Here is a 22,185-nt window from a genome sequence, read left to right as displayed (position 1 = left end):
GCACTTAAGGGACAAGGAGCACGCGTGGAGCAAGCTCTGCTTCTCTCCCTCCCCCCCCTCCTTAGCGAGCTGAAAAACTTTGCTGGAGGGACAGAGAGCCTGCTTGCTTTAAAGGAGCCTACCGGACAGGAGCCGCTTACACGAGTGTAAGTGGCTCCTGTCCAGTAAGCTCCTTTAAAGCAAGCAGGTTCTGCTTCTCTCCCTCCTCCCCCCCCCTTAGCGAGCTGAAAATCTTTCCTGCTATTTCCAGCAAAGCGGGAGAAGAGATAGAGATACAGAGAGCCTGCTTGCTTTAAAGGAGCCAACCGGACAGGAGCCGCTTACACTCGTGTAAGCAGCTCCTCCCCCCTCCCACTTTGCTCCTTTAAAGAAGCAGGCACTCTTTCCCTCTCTCCTCCCCATTCAGCGGCTCTTCTCCCACTGGAAACCACGGAGGAGGGAAGCATTCGCTCCGTAACATGCACAGACATTTCCCCTTACTTTCTAGGAGAAAAAAATGTGTGTAATGGAGCGAAAACTACGGTACCGTATTTTTCGCTCTATGGCGCACTTTTCCCCTCCTAAAAAGTAAGGGGAAATGTGTGTGTGTCTTATGGAGCGGATGCAGGCAGGAGGCTCTGCTTAGCGCTCCATTTAAAGAGCCGCATGTAGCGTGTGTGCGGCTCTTGGGGGAGCCTTAGCTGTGCGCAGCCCATAAGCCAGGACAGCAAGTGGGATTGATGCGCTGCGATCCTGCTTGCTGTCCTGGCTTCTTGCTTAGCCGTGCGCAGTCTCTCCCGGGCAGGGGGAGAATTCATGCTGCTGCCCGGGAGAGGCTGCGCGCGGCTATCCCAAAAGCCAGATCCCTCTTGCTGTTCTGGCTTCTGCCTCCTTTCCTACAGATCCTCCTGGGGGTTAAGCTCACCAGAAGACCCGCTTGGTAGTTGCACCTCCCAAAGAAGTTTGGGGGGTGAGGTGGGAGAGGGCGTGTTTTCATGGTAGCCCCTAAGCTGTGGAATTCCCTCCCCACAGAGGTACGTCTGGCTTCTTCAGTGAATGCTGAAGACGTCTTCACCCTACCCTTTCAAGACCTGAGATGTGTGTCTTCAGGGCTCACCCTGTTCCTGTAAACCATTTAAACTTTCTTAATTGTTGCAACCTACCCCAGCTGGTGAAGGGCAGGTAATAAATCTAACAGCAGCATCAGCAAAAGCCTCATTTTGTCCTCAGCCAGTTGCCACCTTCCTACTTATGACCAATCTAGGGGGCAGCACTGGCTGCCAGCTTCCTCCTTGGTCTCTGATTTGCCCCTTGTGGAACTGAGCCGGGATGACAAACTGAGAATCAGTTGGCTCTGGCTCTGGATCCACCCTGTGCTTGGCCTGCCGGCCTCTTCCCCTACCAGTCCAATGGGCGCCAGTCGCCATTGCTAGACACATCATGTCACATAGCAGGTAGACAAGAGTAGGTGACACAAGATTATGGAACAGCAGGGAAGGAACCATGGGCACTCCAGTCAGGGGGAAGGAGAAAGTGAGTGGCTCTTACTGCGTTTGCTTTTGTCTTTATTCAAGAGCAGCCGCAGCTCCTGTTCCTGCTTCCCAGGCATGGGATCCTGAGGCGGTGGCTCCATCGACACCTGGAAACGCAGAGAAGACGAGGTTTGATGAGCATATCAATGATGGAGTCCAAGAGTCCTTCCCTCTGCCAACCCAACTCACTTTCAGGAGCTGCGTCCAAGTCAGACCCAACCTACAGGCCTATGTGTCCACTGAGTCTGGATATTTCTACCCTAAATGGCGCCTGCTCTTCAGGATCTCCTTCTACTTGTTTTTTTAACTGGAAAACCAGGGACTGATCCTGGTATTGCAGCTGAAGCATGCACTCTGCCCCTGGTGACTGGACCCATACTCCCTTCAGGTTCCTGTCTTTCAATCTACTACCCCCTTTCATTGCTCCCCTCCCTTCCAGTTCCTATATGCAATTAGGTCATCCCACTCACCTGCCATTGCCATGTTAACCCCTTCTCTTCCTGTCCTCACACCCTGTCTGGGGTGACTATCTCCCATCTGACATTCCTCACAGAAGCTGAGCTTTGCCAACATGCTACTGCTGGCACCTTCTCCATCCATGGCAAAAAATGCCCACCAACACTTTGCATCATTTGGGAAAGGAAGGTCACAGACAACCACCAGATGACAGGGCTCCAGTTGCCAACGTACGATGGTACAAAATTTGCTTTGGGTATATATAGCCTGTCTGTGGAACTAAGTGAGCAGATGAGGCAGGCTAGAGAACTTGGTGGCCTCTTGATCAGACGGAAGAGCAGCAGCTCCTGGGATTATGGAGAGTCCTCTATAGCACCACAGTTCTTTCATAGAATCATAGAATTGTAGAGCTGGAAGGGGCGCTCAAGGGTCATCCAGTCCAAACCCCTGCAATGTCGGGGCATGGCTCAATAACACAGGAAGTCTTGGGCTGGAGGGGAGAAGTCCATATGTGTGAAACAATGTTTCCTAACAATGTTTGCTACCGAAGTGCAAAAGGAGCACTTCTGCCAAAGAAGCCCCATGAGAAGCATCAGGAAGGCAATTGAGGCAAAGCTGACTGGAGACTAACTGCTCTTTGGGGCAGTATATGTATGCATCACCTGCTTCCCTCACCCAACCCTGAGAAAGTGCAGGATACTGACCCGCAGGTGCTGGTGGCTGAGTTGCTCCACTTGCTGGTACTCCAGTCGGGGGTGCAAACTAGCCAGGAAGAGCTGGTGTTGCAGCTGCTGCGTCTGCTTCAAAGCCAGCAAGGCAGTGTCAGGGCCAGGTTTGGCGAGACGCTGTCCAATCCGCAGGTCCATGGGGATGGTCTGGGGGACCCGCAAGGAGACGCAGAGCTTCACGGCGGCTGTGGAAATGACAGGGAAATGCACTGATCAGTATGTGCCCATCACAGATTCCACTAGGTTTTGCCGTTTGTGCCACTTTGAGCTTTTACTGAACTAAGCTGTATTCCTTATATAAACTTTTCCCCAGCCTGGTGCCATTCAGATGTGGTTGGACTACAACTCCCATCATCCCCAGCCAGGAAGTTGCAGTCCAACAGCACCTGCAGCCCCAAGGCTGAAGCACGCTGTTTCAAAGCAGTGGCTTGCAATCGGAGTTCCAAGGAACGGTGGCATTTCTAGGAAGCCTAGCAAAGCCTCCTCAGTGAAAAGTTCCGGGATGTTGAGCAGGCTTCTCCAAAAGACAGCTGGCTCACATCTACCTGATGAGAGCCAATGAGAGCTGTAGAGCAGCTTCATCTGGAAGGCTACAGGCTCCCCACTCCTGAGCTAGGGCATTAAGGGACTTGGAGAACATGCAAAGTGGCAGCTCCTTCAATGCCCACCACAAAATAGTGGTTAGCATTCTGAAGCAGACTTCTCCAGCCTGGCATCTTCCAGATGTTTTCAGATTACAAGTCCCATCGGCCCCACCCAGGGCAGCAAATAGTCAGGAATGATGGGAGTTGCAGTTCAACACCTTCTGGCACGCCAGGAGGCTTATATGTATTTAACATGCTTATTCCCCACCTTTCCCCTGCAAGGTATTCAAGGTGACTAACAATGCAAAATAAAGCAATTGCCAAATACTATCAAATACACTAACGCAGACATGTCCAACTTCCAAGAGACTGCGATCTACTCCCAGTATAAAAAAACTGGCAGTGACCTACCCATTGTCACTGGAGGAACAAGGAGCATGTGTGAGGTGCGTGTGTGGAAGGAGGTGGCTAACTGGACGTGGGGGGGGGTTTAAGGGGGGGAGGGAAAGGAGGCAAAAGTTCTCTCTCTGAGGAGGCAGTCAGCTTCTCTCCCCCGGCTCAAGCGCCTGCCCCCCCTCCTTCCTTCCCATTGTCAAAGGGACCAAGGACCCCAGTGAAGGCTGGGCTGGGCAACAATCCTTGCACTTGCCACCTGGCCTGGCCTTCCCTGCTGCGGCAATGGAGGGACCCAGCGCTGGGAGGCGGCAATATTCCTTGCCCACTTTATCTAATCCCACCATTGACCAGGATCACACCCACAATCGACCAGTTGGGCATGTCTGCACTAACACATCTGGCAAGGCCATCTAGTCAAGGGGTGGAGCATCTCTCTCATCAACTGTTCACCAGAGAGCATTTGGCCCTTCAGATGCTGCTGAGCTACAGCTCCCATCACCCTGGGCCATTGGCCATGTTTGCTAGGGCTGATGAGAGCTGTAGAGCAGCTTCATCTGGAAGGCTACAGGCTCCCCACTCCTGAGCTAGGGCATTAAGGGACTTGGAGAACATGCAAAGTACCCAGTGGCAGCTCCTTCTTCTGCAAGAAGATCTGCCGGAAGGTGATCAAGGCAGAGGTGGAAATGTATTAGCAGAGAGGTAGGTTTGCCAACATGCAAAAACTGTCATAGAATCATAGAATAGAATCATAGAATCATAGAGTTGGAAGAGACCACAAGGGCCATCGAGTCCAACCCCCTGCCAAGCAGGAAACACCATCAGAGCACTCCTGACATATGGTTGTCAAGCCTCTGCTTAAAGACCTCCAAAGTAGGAGACTCCACCACACTCCTTGGCAGCAAATTCCACCGTCGAACAGCTCTTACTGTCAGGAAGTTCTTCCTAATGTTTAGGTGGAATCTTCTTTCTTGTAGTTTGGCTCCATTGCTCCGTGTCCGCTTCTCTGGAGCAGCAGAAAACAACCTTTCTCCCTCCTCTATGTGACATCCTTTTATATATTTGAACATGGCTATCATATCACCCCTTAACCTCCTCTTCTCCAGGCTAAACATGCCCAGCTCCCTTAGCCGTTCCTCATAAGGCATCGTTTCCAGGCCTTTGACCATTTTGGTTGCCCTCCTCTTGACACGTTCCAGTTTGTCAGTGTCCTTCTTGAATTGTGGTGCCCAGAACTGGACACAGTACTCCAGGTGTGGTCTGACCAGAGCAGAATACAGTGGCACTATTACTTCCCTTGATCTAGATGCTATACTCCTATTGATGCAGCCCAGAATTGCATTGGCTTTTTTAGCTGCCGCGTCACACTGTTGGCTCATGTCAAGTTTGTGGTCAACCAAGACTCCTAGATCCTTTTCACATGTACTGCTCTCAAGCCAGGTGTCACCCATCTTGTATTTGTGCCTCTCATTTTTTTTGCCCAAGTGCAATACTTTACATTTCTCCCTGTTAAAATTCATCTTGTTTATTTTTGCCCAGTTCTCTAATCTGTCAAGGTCATTTTGAAGTGTGATCCTGTCCTCTGGGGTGTTAGCCACCCCTCCCAGTTTGGTGTCATCTGCAAATTTGATCAGGATGCCCTTGAGTCCATCATCCAAGTCGTTGATAAAGATGTTGAATAAGACCGGGCCCAAGACAGAACCCTGTGGCACCCCACTAGTACTTGTACATGTACTTGTAAGTGCAAACATGAAAGTTCAATGGTTGCAATTGCGTTTCAAAGTTTGAATAGCTATAAGGCCTTGATGCTATTTGCATTTGTCTAGTGTTTCTGCTTTTTGAACCAGAAAATGGTGCTCATGAGCTTTAACTGAACCCGTCCCCCAAATTTAAGTATATGGAGATAATGAAACGTAAAACCTGCGCAGAGTTCCTAAGAATTAAATATATGTCTCTGTTTCCATTAAAAATAGCCTTTCATGTATGACTGAGTATCTGGGTGTGTCTGGTCGTCGTCGTCCCCCCACATTGCTGCCCCCCCTACTGCCAGCTTTGCACTGGGGGAATGTGGCCCTCAGCGCTCCCTCCAAAAGGGTTCCCTTCCCCTAAACTAGTCCTGCCCCCTCCTTGATGAAGGAAATTCAGAGCTGGACCATCTCTAACAGATGGATGTCCAGCCTCCACATAAATCCCTCCAGCAACAGACCCACCACCAGCAAAGCAGGCAGTAATGCCAGAGAGATGACGCTATGATTCCCCCAAAGCCCCTGGCAACAAAATGGTATTTACTGGGTGTCTAAAGGATAGTAATGTAGTTGCCAAATGAAGATCTCTGGGGACAGTACTCTATTCCACAATCAGGTCATTGCCGTAGGAGGCCATTTCCTCAATAGCCCCCACCTAACTCCCAAAGGTGGCAGCACCCAGAGCAGGGCCTCAGCTGATGTCCACAATGAAGGGGCAGGTTTGTTCATGCTGCGGAAGAGACATGTGGTGTAAGGCAAAGAGATGCATAACTGGCAGAGAGAAGATGCAGGTGGGGAGGGAAGCATGACCAGGAGCCTGCAAGTGAGAGCAGAGAGACCTCCTGGCCACAGAAGAATATCTGGTGCCAGAAATACCAGACCCCGTGGCAGACGCTGCCTTTCCCAAACAAAACTGCCTCTGGCCAGCTTGGAAGAACCAGCTGAAAGGAGACTTAGAAATCTATCTGACAGCTAGCCAGTCAGTCAAAGCAGCCACATTGAGGACTAGAATCATTGTGTATTGTTTCCGCTTCAGTTAACTCCAAGTAACAGAATAATCCATGCTGCAATTCTGTTTCCATGCAAAATTCAATGTAATCCAGATCCCAAAGCCATTCTAGTGGTGCTGATCCACTGAAAACCAGTTGTGCTCAAATCCCAATGAAATCAACAAGAGGCTTGGTTTGAGCAAGAGAGTAGTCTCATTAATTTTAAACCTTTAAAAAAACACACCAAAAAACCAAAAACCAGGGCAGTTGGCTGCATTTAGAGTCAAGTACATTCTGTGCGTGGGACGCGGGTGGCGCTGTGGGTTAAAGCCTCAGCGCCTAGGGCTTGCCGATCGAAAGGTCGGCGGTTCGAATCCCCGCGGCGGGGTGCGCTCCCGCTGCTCGGTCCCAGCGCCTGCCAACCTAGCAGTTCGAAAGCACCCCCGGGGGCAAGTAGATAAATAGGTACCGCTTACCAGCGGGAAGGTAAACGGCGTTCCGTGTGCGGCTCTCGCTCGCCAGAGCAGCGTTGTCACGCTGGCCACGTGACCCGGAAGTGTCTCCGGACAGCGCTGGCCCCCGGCCAATAGATGTGAGATGGGCGCACAAACCCCAGAGTCTGTCAAGACTGGCCCGTTCGGGCAGGGGTACCTTTACCTTTACCTTTACATTCTGTGCATGTTTGAATGTATCATGCCACAGAATATTCAATATTTGGCACAGAAGATAGCATCCTGGAAGCCTCTGCTTTCATTTTAAAATCTAGCCTTCACAGGTGTGGAGATCGTTCAGGAAAAGTTGCACATCTTGACTGGTGCTAACTTCCAATTCAGCAGGTAGCTGGACCGGAGTGAGTGATATATATCATTCCCTGTCCCCTCCCAGGTTATCTGCGTATTAGTTTCGTTTTGGCATGAACAGGCATTTTCCGGGGGCAGAATCTGGGTCGGTTTGGCACAGACTGTGGATTGTGGGTGGCAGTGAAGAGATGGCAGAGTGTAGTTAGCCCTGGTTATGCTGCGCTTCTTTACAGAAACTCCCAACTAGCTATCAAGCAGCCTCAAAAGGAAGCCAGCTTAAGATTCCACCCCAGAAAAACAAAACCACTAATCGCATCCTCTCCCTCCAGACACTTATGAACAAGCCCACCAAAACCACCCTGACAGCTAGCGAATGGCTTGCTTTTGTAGCATCTAACATGATCTGACATTTTTTGGTGTTAAACTGATCCTTGGGAGGAGAGCCAATATGAACACACACACACACACACACACACCCAACCACCTCCAGTTGGATCAGAATAGGAGAAGCAGGCAATAGGGCACTTGCAGGAAGGGAAGCAGGAACACCCCAGCCCTGCCCTGCCCTGCCCTGCCCTGCCCTGCCCAAGAAGCAGGGCTGGCTGGAGGCTGCTGTCTTTGTTAACTTATTCCAAGCTTCCTTCCGTGTGTCAGGCCAACAGGATAAATAGGCTTAGAAAAGTGGGACATGAGAAATGAATTAAGCAAAGGCTTCCACAAAACCAGCCATCCACAAAGTGGGTTGCCTGCTGCATCTCTGCACAAGTCACTGCACATCTCCGCACAGCCTATTTCCAATCCAGAGGAGGAAGGTTCCCAACAGTGACTCATGCAGAAACACAACAAGCTGCAACTCTGAGAAGCAGCTGGGCAGGTGACAAATCCTACATCTCGTTCTAGGGCAGAGGACAGGCTTAGTTCCCCACCCCAAAAACAGTATCCCAGAGTTTGATTTTCTCCCCTGAATGGATGCTATTCATTTGTATGAGGGAAAACAAAACACAAGCTCACATATCATAGAATTGTAGAGTTGGAAGGGACCCTGAGGGTCATCTAGTCCAACCCCTGCAGTGTGGATGGCCATCTACCTTGCTGACCTGTTTTCTGATGGCTGCACACCGTGGTTAATCTGTAGAGAAACAGGCTTTTGCCTTCGCTCCTATGCCATCCATCCTTTACCTCGCTGCCTTCTGCCAAATCACACCATTGGCTCATCTTGCCCTCATTGTTGTCCCCACGGCAGGCCCTCTCTCCTGGTCTTAACTGGGGATGGAGCCTGGGACCTTCTACATGCAAAGCACACACTCTGCTCTTGAGCCACAGATCTTCCTTTGTGGAGTTCAGTAGCAGAATCTGCAGAGTTTCTAAACCATCTCAGACAGCAGGAGTTCTGGGGCCAGATGAGGCAGGGGTCAACAAACTTTTTCAGCAGGGGGGCAGTCCACTGTCCCTCAGACCTTGTGGGGGGCTGGACTATGTTTTGAAGGGGGGGAATGAACCAATTCCTATGCCCCACAAATAACCCAGAGATGCATTTTAAATAAAAGGACACATTCTACTCATGTAAGAACACACTGATTCCTGGACCGTCTGCAGGCCAGATTGAGAAGGCGATTGGGCCGGAACTGGCCCCTGGGCCTTAGTTTGCCTACCCATGAGGCAGATGGAAGAATAGGCTCACTTAAGTGAGTCCAACAGGCAGCTTCATGCGCATCCAGAAAGCAGCAGAGGAGAGCACTCGGTCAGGATCCTGGTAGCAAGAGACACTGCCTCCAAATGGGCTGCAACTGTGGCCTTTTCTTCCAAAGGCCAACCTGGGCAGCCTCCTGAGGTCAAGTCCCTGGGGAAGGTCACATTTGCTCATTATTTCAGCCCTGAATTCAGCTTGGCCCAAACCACTTCTTGCTTGCTAGTTTATTTACTTTTAATGCTCTGCCATGGTCTCATTAACCAGACCCTGCTGAGAGTGCTGTGACATTCTCAGATTAATGGTGCCCTCTGCCAGCTGCTATTAGCAGCTTCCATTGCCACCCTGATGCCCATCGAGCCTGCGGATGGATGTTTACTAAGCGCTGATAAAAAGCGCGGCCAAACATTCGTGCCTCATGAGAGTTGCTGCAGCATTTAAATCCTTGCCAGCACATCATAATGCCGCAGGATCAAAACCTCACAGGGTCTTCAAGAGAACAGACAAGCTGACAAAGGAAGCCGTCCTAGGAACACTTTCTTAGTGGCAAGTGCCACTGAAGTCAATGAGATCCACTTCCCACCCACCCGTTTTTTCAACGGGACCTACTTCTGAGAAGACAAGGCACAGGGTTGCCCTGCTGGTGATCTGGCATAGCAACAGGGTTTGGGTGCAGATGCCAGCATCCTTCTCACCAGCCAGAGAAACTAGAAAGTCAGCAAGAAGAGTTCTGCTAGTTCTCCCTGACAAGTTTTCTATGTGTGAACACCCCTTTTCCATAAGGGCACATGCTTGCCTGAAATAGCACTGTACAGGAAAGGCTTTGCCATTTGTTAAACATATAAACTGTCCAGGGCTCACCCCATGGGCAAAAAAGCCACCGTCGTTTTTTGGGAATTAAGAGAAGCACCATCCCTGGAGCGCAGGAACACAAACTTCTACCTCTTTCATCTCCCAATCTTTCCCAACAACTGTTACGCAGATGACTTCTTTCATCAGGTATGTGCTTCTATTTTGCTGAGCTGGATGCTGCCCTGGGTGGTTTAATGAGGCATTATCGCCCTCCCACAGATTCTCCCAACAACAGCTGCTGCCCCAAGGCCAGGGCCGGGCAGCCGGGTATACATAATCTCTGGAAGCAAGTCAGATTTCTGGAAGTCCGTTTTACTTCCCTACTGTCTTTTCTCGGGGCATCATGCCATGTGGAGGCAGCAGCAGCAGCAGCAGCAAAGCCTCTCCTGCTCCCACTTCCCCTGCATGTGTATTCTGTGTGATCTTTCTTTCTTTCTTTCTTTCTAAAAAAACTAAGTTTCTAAGGCCCTAAGGCCATAGGAAAGTGTATGAGAAAATGTCTGCAGTGCCTGGGAAAAGACTCATAAAGCACACCACGCTGCCTGCAGGTGTGGGGGGCTTTGGTGACCCAAATTCATCTCCACACCTGTTTCCCTGGCTATGAATGGTCCTTCTGTAGGAGCTTTTCAGGAAAGTGTGCCTTACTTCTGTGGAACAGAAGAACTGCCTTCTGCCTTTTCTCCTGACATCTGGAATTCAGAGGCATACTACCTCCAAACATGGATGCTCTGATTTAGCATGATTTTTTCTAAACCGGAGGTGGGGAACCTGATGTCCTCTGGATGTTGAAAGACTACAGTTCCCATCATCCTGGCCATTGGCCATGCTAGCTTTGGTGACCCAGCTTTGGTGCTGGGGATAGTGCAAGTTGGGAGTCCAACCTGGACAGTCACAGGTCATCTCAATTGAAATATGTGGCTACCCAAGAGTTCTGCTTGGTTCTGCTTCCACCATCCAGGTAGCTCTCATTTCTGGAGTGGGCCGTTACATAAAAGCCATTGCTTAGGCATGGGCAACTTGCAGCCCTTGGCTGATTTCATGCAGATTGGGGAGTATGGGTGATGCAACAGCAAAAGGGTGGCACAGAGAGAGAGGGAAGATGGTGAAGCTCCACGTTTCCCCCCTCTGGTCCCTCCCCCTTTTGACCCTGGACCCACCTGTCTCTAGCCGCTGTCCACCACGGGCTCCACCCACTGGGATTCAAATAGAGCCAGATATAGGGCAGCATGACCAGTTCCCTTGTACTGGGTGTCAGGCCGAGGGGGTGCCACAGGGTGCCACAACTATGATGCAGTGAACTGAGCAGAATGGAAGCCAAGAGGCAGGGGTGGGTTTATTTGTTTTTTTGCCAGATTTTGCCCTCTCAAATTTGCTGCTGAAATCTGAAATCCCCAAGTCCACCCCTGTTCACCAACACACCCTGGCAGATTACTTGAGGGATAGTGGAGCTCAACAACCACAAAGGGTTCCCAAGCAATCCAGAGTGGCTCTGTTTTCCGAAGGACCCCTATCTGTTCTGTGGGGCAAGTGCAAAACTTCATCAGGGGCCGGAGCTGGTTTTGCTCCCCACCCAACGGATGGTGACAGGCACACTCTTTAATATGCCAAGTGGGTTTTGCTTGGCTAACTCAGATGTGAGATCTCTCCATTGACTCTCCTAAGGCTACAGCGATCACCAAAATTAAGCCCCCGCCGTTCCGCAACCCCCAATGTTCAGATCCTTTCCTCCCAGCCTTTCAGCAGCCAGTGTCTTCCTGATGTTTTGAAGCACAACTGCCACTTGCCCCAGTCAGCACAGAATGTGGGAGCTGTCATCCTGGAGGCGCCAGGTTGGGGAGAGCCGTTCTATGCGCACACGCATGAACACACCTGCCAGGGGAGCAGGCATTCCACTGCTGTCGTGGCTGGGTAGGTGTGTTGGGGAAGGTAGTTTCCTTTCACACAGCTCCTAGTGGCTGTTGGAGAAAGCGGCATGTGTTTCCCTGCACACGGGAAAAGGCCTGGGCCCCAAGTTGTGGGGCTGTGGCTTTGGCAGCAGGACAGACACTGTCAAAGAGGGCTGAGCCCAAAGCCTTGGCAAGAGCCCGAGCAAGGGAGGCTTCTGCCTAGAGCGCTACCTTGCCTAGTCGGGGAGAGAAGAGCCAAGCACCTTGGGAAAGGGAAAGGGAGACATCGCTTCCCCCTGGAGGATGCAATGGGTTCCGACTGCAAGCTGATTACATCAGCCCAGGGAGGATGCGGCAGCAGTGCCAAGGGAAGCAGAACAAAGATCAAAGGCAAAACAAGTGCCTCTGTCCTATTAGCGGCCATTTGCATAAGCAGGGGTGGATCTCCCAACTGGTTGGGCTGGAAGTTCACTCTGGGCTGGATGCAGCAAGGCAGCTTGTTCAGAAGGCGCACCAGCCCCATTGCAAGGACACATCTCTCTGTGTGAGAGAGAATGTGCCCTTTGCTTTGCACCAGGTGTGGGGAACCCCTGGCCAAACTACAACTCCCACCACCCCTAGCTTCTGCAGGGGCTGATGTGAGTTCAGCAACACCTGGAGGGGCAAAGGTATTTGTGCACATGTGCACCATCAATGTGCCATCTTATGCTCACATCAGAGACTTATGGCACCCAACACTAAACCATCACTGTGGGGGAGAGGGCTGTGTCAGCCATTTGTTGTGCTACCGAGTCTTTTCAGAGCCTTTAAGGGTTAGAGTTTCTATATTCATGTTCTACAGGCTCTCCTTAAGAGTTTAAGCAAAATTGCCTGGCTAAACTCAAATGATCTTACTATTCTTTTAATGCTTTTTGTTTATTGTCACCCTTGTCTGCTTTGTCATTTTAATGTTTATAAAGCCGGACTTCTGTGTGATTCTGTTCCTAGGTTTTATTTGTTTCGTGTGCTGGTGTGCATTTGAATTGTATTTAATGAGTATATGCTGTTTTGGGAGAGCTTCCCCAGAAAGGCAGTTGTATATGCAAATAAATGCTGTATTACTTGTTGGAGTGGGGTTATGGCACATGCAGTGCCCTGGTCCAAACCATTCCACTTCTTTTTAATTGAAAGCTTTTAAATCCATAAGTTAACAGAAAAGAAGTGGAATGGTTTGGACCAGGGCACTGCATGTGCCATAACCCCACTCCAACAAGTAATACAGCATTTATTTGCATATACAACTGCCTTTCTGGGGAAGCTCTCCCAAAACAGCATATACTCATTAAATACAATTCAAATGCACACCAGCACACGAAACAAATAAAACCTAGGAACAGAATCACACAGAAGTCCGGCTTGCCAGGATGCAAGAAGAGCCCTGCTGGGTCAGGCCAGTGGCCCTTCTGTTCTCCCAAGGGCCAACCAGATGAGGCAGCTTCCCTGCGTAGAGCATGGCGCTGATAATGCCAAGGTTGCAGGGTCGATCCTGGTGCGGCACAGCTGCATATTCCTGCAGGGCGTCATAACTAGATGATCTTCAGGGTCCTGTCCAACTCTACATTTCTCGGTTTCTATGTCTATGGGAGAGGGATGGAGCATAGCCCATCTTCTTAGGTTCTGCTGTGTTGGACACTTGTGCGATTTTGTCACTTGGCCAAAGACTCTGAAGTGCTGGGGCTAAATGAGTTCATTGAGGGAAGGAACCAGGGACATGAGGGGTCACCATCAAGAAAGTCCTGTCCCTGCTGCTTCTGAACCTTGACTGTTCTGGATGGCAGGCTTGAGAAGATGGTCTCTGAAGATGAGCTCAAGGCCTGGTAGGCTCATAAGGTTGTAGGCAGTCTTTTAAAAAAAATAAATTTAAAAAATGCTCTAAACTGTTGCAGGCATAAAGCAGAGCTGTAGCTATGGGGGGGGGGGAGCTGGGTTTTTTGCCCTGTGAAGCCTCCAGAGGGGTGCCATCAGGGCTCCCAGCCCCCCCCCTCTCTCTCTCTCTCTGTGTGTGTACACAAATGCATGTGTGGTGAGTGTGCCCAACCTGGGTGAAATGGGGCTCACATCCTGCCTCAACAAACATCTTCCACCAAGGATTGTGGAGATACCTGGCTGAGGCACTTGACAGCTCTGCGTGCCTTTCACTCTCCCTGGTCACTGCCAGACAACCTGTGCTTTGAGCAGAGTGGATTTGATTTAAATCATGATTTAAATCACTAGTCAGTAAGACTTGATTTAAATATTTTTTTACAGAAAGACTCATTGTTGAGGGTATAATTTTAATATTTACAACAAGACAAAGGTTTCATTTTAGGAATAATAAATTTTCAGAGTAGTTTTGCTTCTACATTCAGGCGCCTATTCTGTACAGTTAAGGGTGAGTGCAGTTGTTGGGACCTGGTGGGACTGGGAAGAGGTTGCCAGCCCTGAAGAGCCTTCAGAACTTGCCTGAAGTCCGAGTTGCACAGACATGCAACTGACTTGCACAATCGTTACACAAAGATCCCAAGACTTGCGGAGTATTCTGCTCACAAGGTTTGCACTTTCATTTTTACTGCTTCACACTTAGCTACTTGTGAACATCTATTCCACTATTCATTGAACCTCTTGGAACTCAGCATTTACTGAGGTAAGGGGTTGATTCTGTGAATATGAATTTGCAAAGGAACAATGGGATTAAGGTTTTTTTCCTCAACTCTGTATGTTTATTTTATAACATTTTTTTCCTGTGAAGAAAAGGCATGCTATCTTTGTAGACACAAATTTACACTTTTGAGAACAGCAAAAACAAGCATCTGTGATAATCTCATTAGAAAAACTGCCCCAAATAATCTTACAGAAACCTCTGGAAGAGCAAGATATTGTGAATGGATTAATGAAATTCAGTTACCAAAATAAAATAAAATAAACATTGCATATAAAGCCTCATACTACATAATTTTTTTAAAAAATCCTTTTTTCCTGATGAATGGCTTTTGGACTATAATGTAAAAATAGAAAACTATCTTTAGAAAGATGTTTCCTCCAAAAGCATTTTATTTTTAAAAAAATCCGATTTAAATCAACAAAATCCAATTTAAAATTAAAAAATCTGATTATTTTTATAAAAAAACCAATCATTGATGTTTATCCCGCTGGCTTTGAGCTCCCAACCTGGATGATTAGATGATTACCAGCTATTTGCTGAGCATATGCTTGCAGGGAGGTTAGATGACGCTGCATCTAGCAAACATTATTCCACACTTTCCAGTGCATTTTTCTTGTTTCTTTGCCTATTACAAAACGCTCAGGGGTGGGTGGGTGGGTCTGCTGTGCAGCAGCTCCAAATCCAAAATCAGCCACAGTTGGATGTGTGCTGTCCCTTTCAATACCTTCCTGCAACATCTCTGCTTCATGCTGCAGCCGAGACCAACAAAATGACCATGCTAGCTGGGGCTGATGCCAGTTGCGGTCTAAAACAGCTGGAGGGCACCAGCTTGGCGATGGCTGCTCTAGGCAAAGTGACAAATCCTTGTATGTAAGGTTGCCAGCTCCCCCCCCCCATGGCACATGTTCCTGACCCTTTAACAAAAGCTCAACAAGCAGATGTTAGAAGGTGATCATGTTTATCTCTGTTCTGTGAAAATACCCCCCCCCCCGCTGTTATCTCTACGTTGAGCTCCTGCAAAAGATACAGGAACAAGCCAAGCCTCGCCCCGCCCCCCTGCCCCGGCCAGTTGGCAGCAGAACTGGCAAGGAACAAAGGCAGAAGCAAAAAAACCGGTTGGCTAAGTTTTAATGGTAAAGGATCAAAGGCATTATCCTTTATGAAAAGGGAAAAGATGCCAGCCAAGTTCCCTGGTTCAGTTTCCTTATAGCCTGCCTACCTGAGGGTTGCAAGGCGGCCAGCTGATTTTAATCGCACCCAGCAAAGTGCTCCCACTTTGCAGCCTATTCCAACCTTTCCAGTCTAACTGGCAAAGTTGAGGGGAAACTGCCAGCATCCTGAGGCCAGAAGCGTAAGATGATCTGCATGGGCAGAACAAGTGGGCAGGGATTTATGACCGGAGCAAGGCAGGGTAAGTGGGTGGGCGGTGGATCACAAGCCAACAAATCCTGCCCAACTGGAGATCTCTGCAAGGCCCAAAGAGTTTAGGGTTGTCAGCTTCTGTACTGTACTCTGCTCCTGTGTCTTTAACCACAGGCTGGCTTGAAAACTTCAGGAGGTAAGAACTGCTCGTCAGACACACATTCCTCCACCCTTCCACTCCATGTGATAAAAAGCTTCACCAGCCAAATTCTGAACATCAAGGTGCTGTTTCTAAAGACACAGGAACAGGCCAGGACAACTGGCAGTCCTTACAATAGATTAATCTGGGCTTGTACTGCTTGTGGATCCACCAAGTCAAAATCAGCCAATAGTCACCCACTGTGTGGCCCAATAATAATATATTTTGGGATTTTTGGGGGGGGGAGCATGCATAGGAACTGCAAAAGCATTTGGGCTGTTATCAAGTGTTCAGAAAGCCATAATACTGTATGCAGCTAGTGGGCTGCCATCAGCTTGGGGTGGAGAGCTGTTTAGCTGAGCAAGCCAGGATCAGGTACTTCACTTTAGAAAGCCATTGATAAATCTGCATACATCAAGGAACCTAGGAAGGAGCAGGAAGATGAGGTGCTTGTTTGCTATGCTGTTTATGCCAACTTATTGTATGCACATGCCCCATAAAGGTAGTACATGAGACCACTCTGTGCTCATCCCTGCTTACAGGAAAACTGGGGAGGAGGCAGGAACAGCAGGTATGTTCCGAACTTAGGCTGCTTGTGAGAAGTCACTTGTTGTATTGGATTGATTTCACAACTGTTGGCACCTAAGGATGTGAGCAGGGCACCTGGAATGTTCCAGCCAACCCCTCAAGAACCTGACCCAGGTTCCTCCTGGCTGCTGGTCTTTGCTAGTTAGGATTGGTTGGCTGGGGTGATCCAGGATGATCAGCGGCTCGCTTCATTTGGGGAGCAGGGGCAAGGGCGGGCAGCCGCTAATTCCTTCCCATTTGAAGGAGAAATTTGTGAGATCTTCAGTAGTCATCCATCCAAAGCAATAATTGGGCTCCCTTGATCTGAACAATTACTGGGCAATCTCTAATGTAACAATTCTGGGCAGGTGATTTGATTATGTGGTGGCAAGTACAGCTCCAGACATGTCTGAATGAAACGAGTTGTTCAGATTGTTATCAGTTTGGCTTCAGGCCCAGTTTTGGTAGTGAAGCTGCCTTAGCTACCCTGGTGGAGGAAAGACAGACAGGGAGAACATTGCCCTGTTGATCTTCCCAGGTCCTCTGGGCTGCTTTTGATGCCACTGAATGCAGTCTCCTTCTAGGCTCTCTGGTTAGATTGGGTGTTGGGGGTGCCATTACCCAGGAATGTAAAAAACTCCTTTACTCTACCATTAGGCCACCTAGCTTAGGACTGATCATGCCAGGTGTGGGGAACCTTTGGTCCTCCAGATGTTGTTGAATGACAACTCCCATCAGCCCCAATCAGCAAGACTAAGGATTATGGGAGCTGTAGTTCAGCAACATCTGGAGGGCCAAAGGTTCCCCATGCCTTGTTTACACTGACAGCCAACAGCTCTTGGGGGTTTCAGATGGGAAAGTCCCTACCTCACCTGGTGATGGTGGGATCTTCTGCAGTGGCTTTGACTCCTGTCTGCCAAGCCTGACCCCAGAAGCGGTACTGGGGAAACTGGTGCTGTCACATGGGACTGTCCTGGGGGTTAGGTACTCCTGGTTTGAATTCTAAACCCCTAAAAAGGCTTCATTCAATGTAAGTCAGGGCACTCCTCCTCCCATCAGAAACCAGCTCATGTGGTGCTTTTGGTTCTTTGAAGGAGGCTTTGCTCTGAGTACCAATCTGCACTGAAGTTACGTTGGCAGAAGCAGCAAGCGAAGCTGTCACAAGCAGTTATAGATGAATCTGTCTATTTGTGTTCTACATCACTTCTGCATGTTTTTACTCGTTGTTCAGTGCTGTTCCATTTGCGCATTAATAGTATGTAAATAAACTTTTTCTTTTTTTGCTGTTTCTTTTCTGCTTTATTGTTCATCAACACATCTGTACAACACAAACGTTCATTCATTATTATCCATAAATCAAAATTGTCAAACATCACACCAACACCAACAAAAAAAGCTACAAACTCTCTGACATTAAATTTTCTTTATCAACCTATGACTTCCTGTCCTTTCCACATTTCTTCTGTCGCAATAGCTATTTAAATCCTTGCTTCAGCACTTTTAAACTGCCAAGAGCCGCATCAAAACATTTGCAGAAGTATGAAATCTGCTGGATGACTTAAGTTTAAAACTGCACATCAGAGGTGCAGATAAGGTTATTTCATACAGAAATATACAAAGATGGGATTCTTCCAGCCTACCTATTCTCTGCAAAAACATTTGCAGAAGTATGAAATCTGCTGGATGACTTAAGTTTAAAGCTGCACATCAGAGGTGCAGATAAGGTTATTTCATACAGAAATATACAAAGATGGGATTCTTCCAGCCTACCTATTCTCAACATGGACCTTATGAAATCTCCCCTCCCTTAAGATGCCTGATTTGGATAGCTCACTCCCTGTTTTATTCTGGCTAACATTTGCATTTGTGCGGGAAGGTTGCAGAGGTTTGTAAAATTTTAAGACTAAACAGAACACAAACACAATTATGTTCTGTGTTGTTGTTTTTTTAACATGGTCTTTACCTGCCCTGAGAGCACTTTTGTGGCATGTGTCAGAATATAACTTTTCAAAAATAGTAATAGAATAATGGATAAACAGGTCTTTGGTCCATTTAGTTCAGTTTTGTCTAGACCAGGCTTTCTCAGCCTTGGGTCCCCAGATGTTGCTGAACTACTAATCTCAGGTCCTGCTAGCTAGGGATGATGGGAGTTGTAGTCCAGCAACACCTGGGGACTCAAGGTTGAGAAAGGCTGGGCTAGTCAACATGGACAGGCAGTTGTCACTCTCTAGGGTTTCATTCCCAGCCCTACCTAGAGATGCCGAGGACCGAACTAGAAGACAATATTCCACCACTGAGCTGTGACTCCCTCCAAAATTCAACCTTTCCTAGACAGTTGTACCTTGGTTTTCGAACAGCTTGGTTCTTGAACGTCTTGGCTCACGAATGCCACAAACCCGGAAGTGACTGTTCTGGTTTGTGAACTATTTTTGGAAGCTGAACATCCAATGAGGCTTCTGTGGCTTCCAGTTGGCTGCAGGAGCTTCCTACAATCAGAAGCCACACTTTGGTTTCTGAACCAAACCAAATGTTTTGGAAGTTGAACGGACTTCCAGAATGGATTCCATTCGACTTCCTAGGTACAATTGTACTGGGAATCAGGCTCAGGCTGCCTGGGTGAAAACCAAGAATCTTAGCCACTGGATCATATGGAGGAATGTGAAATATTTAAAACAAATAAATGTTTAAAGACTTAAATAGAGTGTGCTGCAATACATATGCACCACCTGCCCCTGGCCCTCTGTGTCTTAGTGCTTTGACTACAGCCTGCTGAACCAGTGGCAAGCAACATCGCAGCACCAGGTGGGCCAGTAGGAGGTGCTATAACGTCCACACTGCTCTTGTCCTAATGTGTCACAGGCTGCCCATTCAATAGCTGAGGGCACTTCTGGACTGCCACTGTGTTTGCATAGGATTCAGTCACATACTGGCCCATTCAGTTAGGGCTCATTTGGAACTCTTGTGCAACTAGATCAGGTTCTCCAAAACCAACCAACCAACCAGGCTTTTTTTGATCAGGAAAGTGATGCAAAGTATGAGATAGAACTTGCTTTCACACCACGTCATCTAACCTACCTAAAAACAAACCGAAATGAATGCTCACTAAATAGCCAACCGCCAACCGCTAACCTCTCTGCAAACATATCAGGATATATGCTCAATAAACAGGTGGTCTGGAAGCAGCCCCAGTATCCTCCACGCTGAATGACACGTTGGGGACTACAACATCCCTGACTGCAGGCCATGGTGGCTGGGCTGGTGGGACTTGGAGCCCAGTGACACCTGGAAGGCCGCAGGTTGGGGAAAGACTGTGTTAAAGTACATTTTCTTTTTACAAAATATTTGCTTTGCTTTGCTTTGTTTTACTTTGCTTTCTGAAGGTCCCTTCCGTATGGCCTCACACGGTCATGTTTCTTCTCCCCGCTTCTGAGCATTTGGTTTTTGAGACCTTGACTATAGCCCCTTGCAGGCGTACACCCCAACTTTCTCTTGTTTTCATAAAGGGCCTGCCCAGGGCAGCTATAACGCATGCAGCAGCATTTCTCAAAAACATAACATGAGCTTCCCTGAGAGGAACCAGTTACAGCCCTGCTATTTGCATAGACAGCTGCTGACCTGATCGGCTGCAGAGAAGAAGACATGCCAAAGAGAAAAGGGCAACCTCTTCCGCCAGTGCAAGGATATTTACATTTTCATGTATTTTAGCATTTGGCCCACCCTGCGAAATGAGAGCCCAGCATTTCATTTAATGAGCAGTCAAAACACAGCTGCAACCAACAACCATACCAGCAAAATAACATTCTAATAGTCTGCAACCACAAAAGACACACACAAACCTATCAAATAAAGGATCTCACATTGTTATTAAATTATGAAGCTCCAAGCTTTGCTAGGGAGTTGCAAAGGAAGGGAACAATCCCGAAGAATACCTCGCTGTGTGACCTCAGGACAAAGGGCACCACCCAAAGCATGGTGGTGAGAGTGCAGGACTAGGACCTGGGAGACTAGGGTTCGAATCCCGACTCGGCCTCTCAGCCCTACCTCCCTCACAGGGTTCTTGTGAGGGAGACTGCAATGGGGCATGGAAAAGGTGGCCCATGATTAGCCTATGAAATCTTTTGAACCAGCCCGCCAGCTTTCTACTGCTTCCCCCCCTTGGCTTCCATCTTGCTCTAAAGCAGTTCAAGCCACTTTCTCTCGCCTTTCCCAACAGACTTGCTGCTTCCCTCGGGAAAGGTAAAAGAAGCTGGAAGGAGCACCTTGAGGGATGGAGCAAGAGGGTGACAGAAGTCAGCTCTGTCAGGAGCTGCCACCTGCGCTGCCTCACTGTGAGGTTCCCAAAGGAGCTGAGCAGGACCAAGAAGGGGAGATCTTGCATCTGAAATGAGAAAGGAGTTCTTGAAAATAGCATGTCCCAGGCTATGAATCTAAGGTCTGTGTTGCTGAGCTGCCACAGAAAAATCACTTCCCTGCCTTCTGGGAAGGGATCACATTATTTGGGGGTTTAGAATCATAGAACTGTAGAGCTGGAAGGGACCCAAGGGTCATCTAGTCCAAGCCCCTGCAGTGGGAAGGATGCCTGCACTGGTACCTGTCTTTGTGTATGCCACTGACGCACAGCATACCTTCAAACACCTAGCAAACAACTCTGTTAAATCACTTGGGTGTCACAGAGTCCACACCTTTCTTTATATTTCTTTTATAAAATCAAAAGAAAGAAAGAGGCAACAACAAACCACAAATGAAGGCAGGATTGAGGCTTCGCAAACACCGCATAGATTTCCAGCTTACACAAAACTCTCCAACAGTGAGGTTTTCTGCAAACTGGAAAACCTGCACACTGTCCATAGTTGATTCAGCAAAAGGTACTACATTTGTGGCTTGTTGCTTGAAGTGCAATGCGCTTCTGTGGGCAACTTCTGTGCAACATGATAACTTGCTATTTGTTTGCCTTCCTCCTGCTTTTAGAGTTCTGCTGTTCTGCTTAATCACAGCAGAATCCCCCACTCAAAGTTCCAGATGGGGTCTGCCAGCTGGCCTCGGGAACCCATCTGAGCATCCTTGTGAATGGCCACTTTTTCTGCACCTTGCAAAAGTTTGGGTGAATGTGCTGCAACTTGGAGGTGCCGGGGGGCGGGGCGGGTAGGGAGCGGAATCTCTTTTGCCCCAAACTACTACAGTGGTACCTCTGGTTAAGTACTTAATTCATTCCGGAGGTCTGTTCTTAACCTGAAACTGTTCTTAACCTGAGGTACCACTTTAGCTAATGGGGCCTCCTGCTGCTGCCGCACCACCGGTGTAGCACGATTTCTGTTCTCATCCTGAAGCAAAGTTCTTAACCCGAGGTAATATTTCTGGGTTAGCGGAGTCTGTAAACGGAAGCGTCTGTAACCTGAAGCGTATGTAACCCGAGGTACCACTGTATTGCAACATCACCAACAACCACAGCCAACTACTGTGGCTTCTGCCTGGGGTGCTCTTGGTTTCCAAGCTGTGAGAATTGTATTATTAACTCTCATCGCTCCAAATCATCAAAGTAAATAATTAAAAGGCACACACACACACCTATTTTGCTGAGGTTGCAATCCACATAACTCCTCCTACTGTAGAGCCCAACTGCTGAAATTGGCCAATTTATCTTAGCGTGCCTTTAATCTGTGAGGGCTCCCCCATTCCCTAAAACATTATGCTGTGCTGTGACTGCCTTTTAACCTGCTGTTTAAGATCTGGTTTTAGCCACTGCTGT

The 22,185-nt window shown here is 48.5% G+C and overlaps 1 protein-coding gene across 11 annotated transcripts in view; it reads right to left on the bottom strand.

Moving 5' to 3' along the window:
* Nucleotides 1-22,185, bottom strand: part of HDAC7 (histone deacetylase 7) — a 201,963-nt gene that overhangs the window by 51,010 nt on the left and 128,768 nt on the right. For all 11 annotated transcript variants that reach the window (XR_014215629.1, XM_082207916.1, XM_082207917.1 and 8 more), the window contains 2 exons: nucleotides 2,672-2,880; nucleotides 1,528-1,618 (listed from right to left, as the gene is read on the bottom strand). Coding sequence is in view for 10 of the 11 variants with exons in the window: in XM_082207916.1 (XP_082064042.1) it covers nucleotides 1,528-1,618; nucleotides 2,672-2,880 (300 nt within the window). In the remaining variant the exon portion in view is untranslated. The remainder of the gene's footprint in view (nucleotides 1-1,527; nucleotides 1,619-2,671; nucleotides 2,881-22,185) is intronic.

This window comes from Podarcis vaucheri (assembly GCF_965113315.1).
Source record: "Podarcis vaucheri genome assembly, chromosome: 2".
In the NCBI taxonomy this organism is placed as follows: Eukaryota; Metazoa; Chordata; class Lepidosauria; order Squamata; family Lacertidae; genus Podarcis; species Podarcis vaucheri.
Note: the sequence above shows the minus strand (reverse complement) of the source record. Positions and strands in the feature narration are given on the sequence as shown.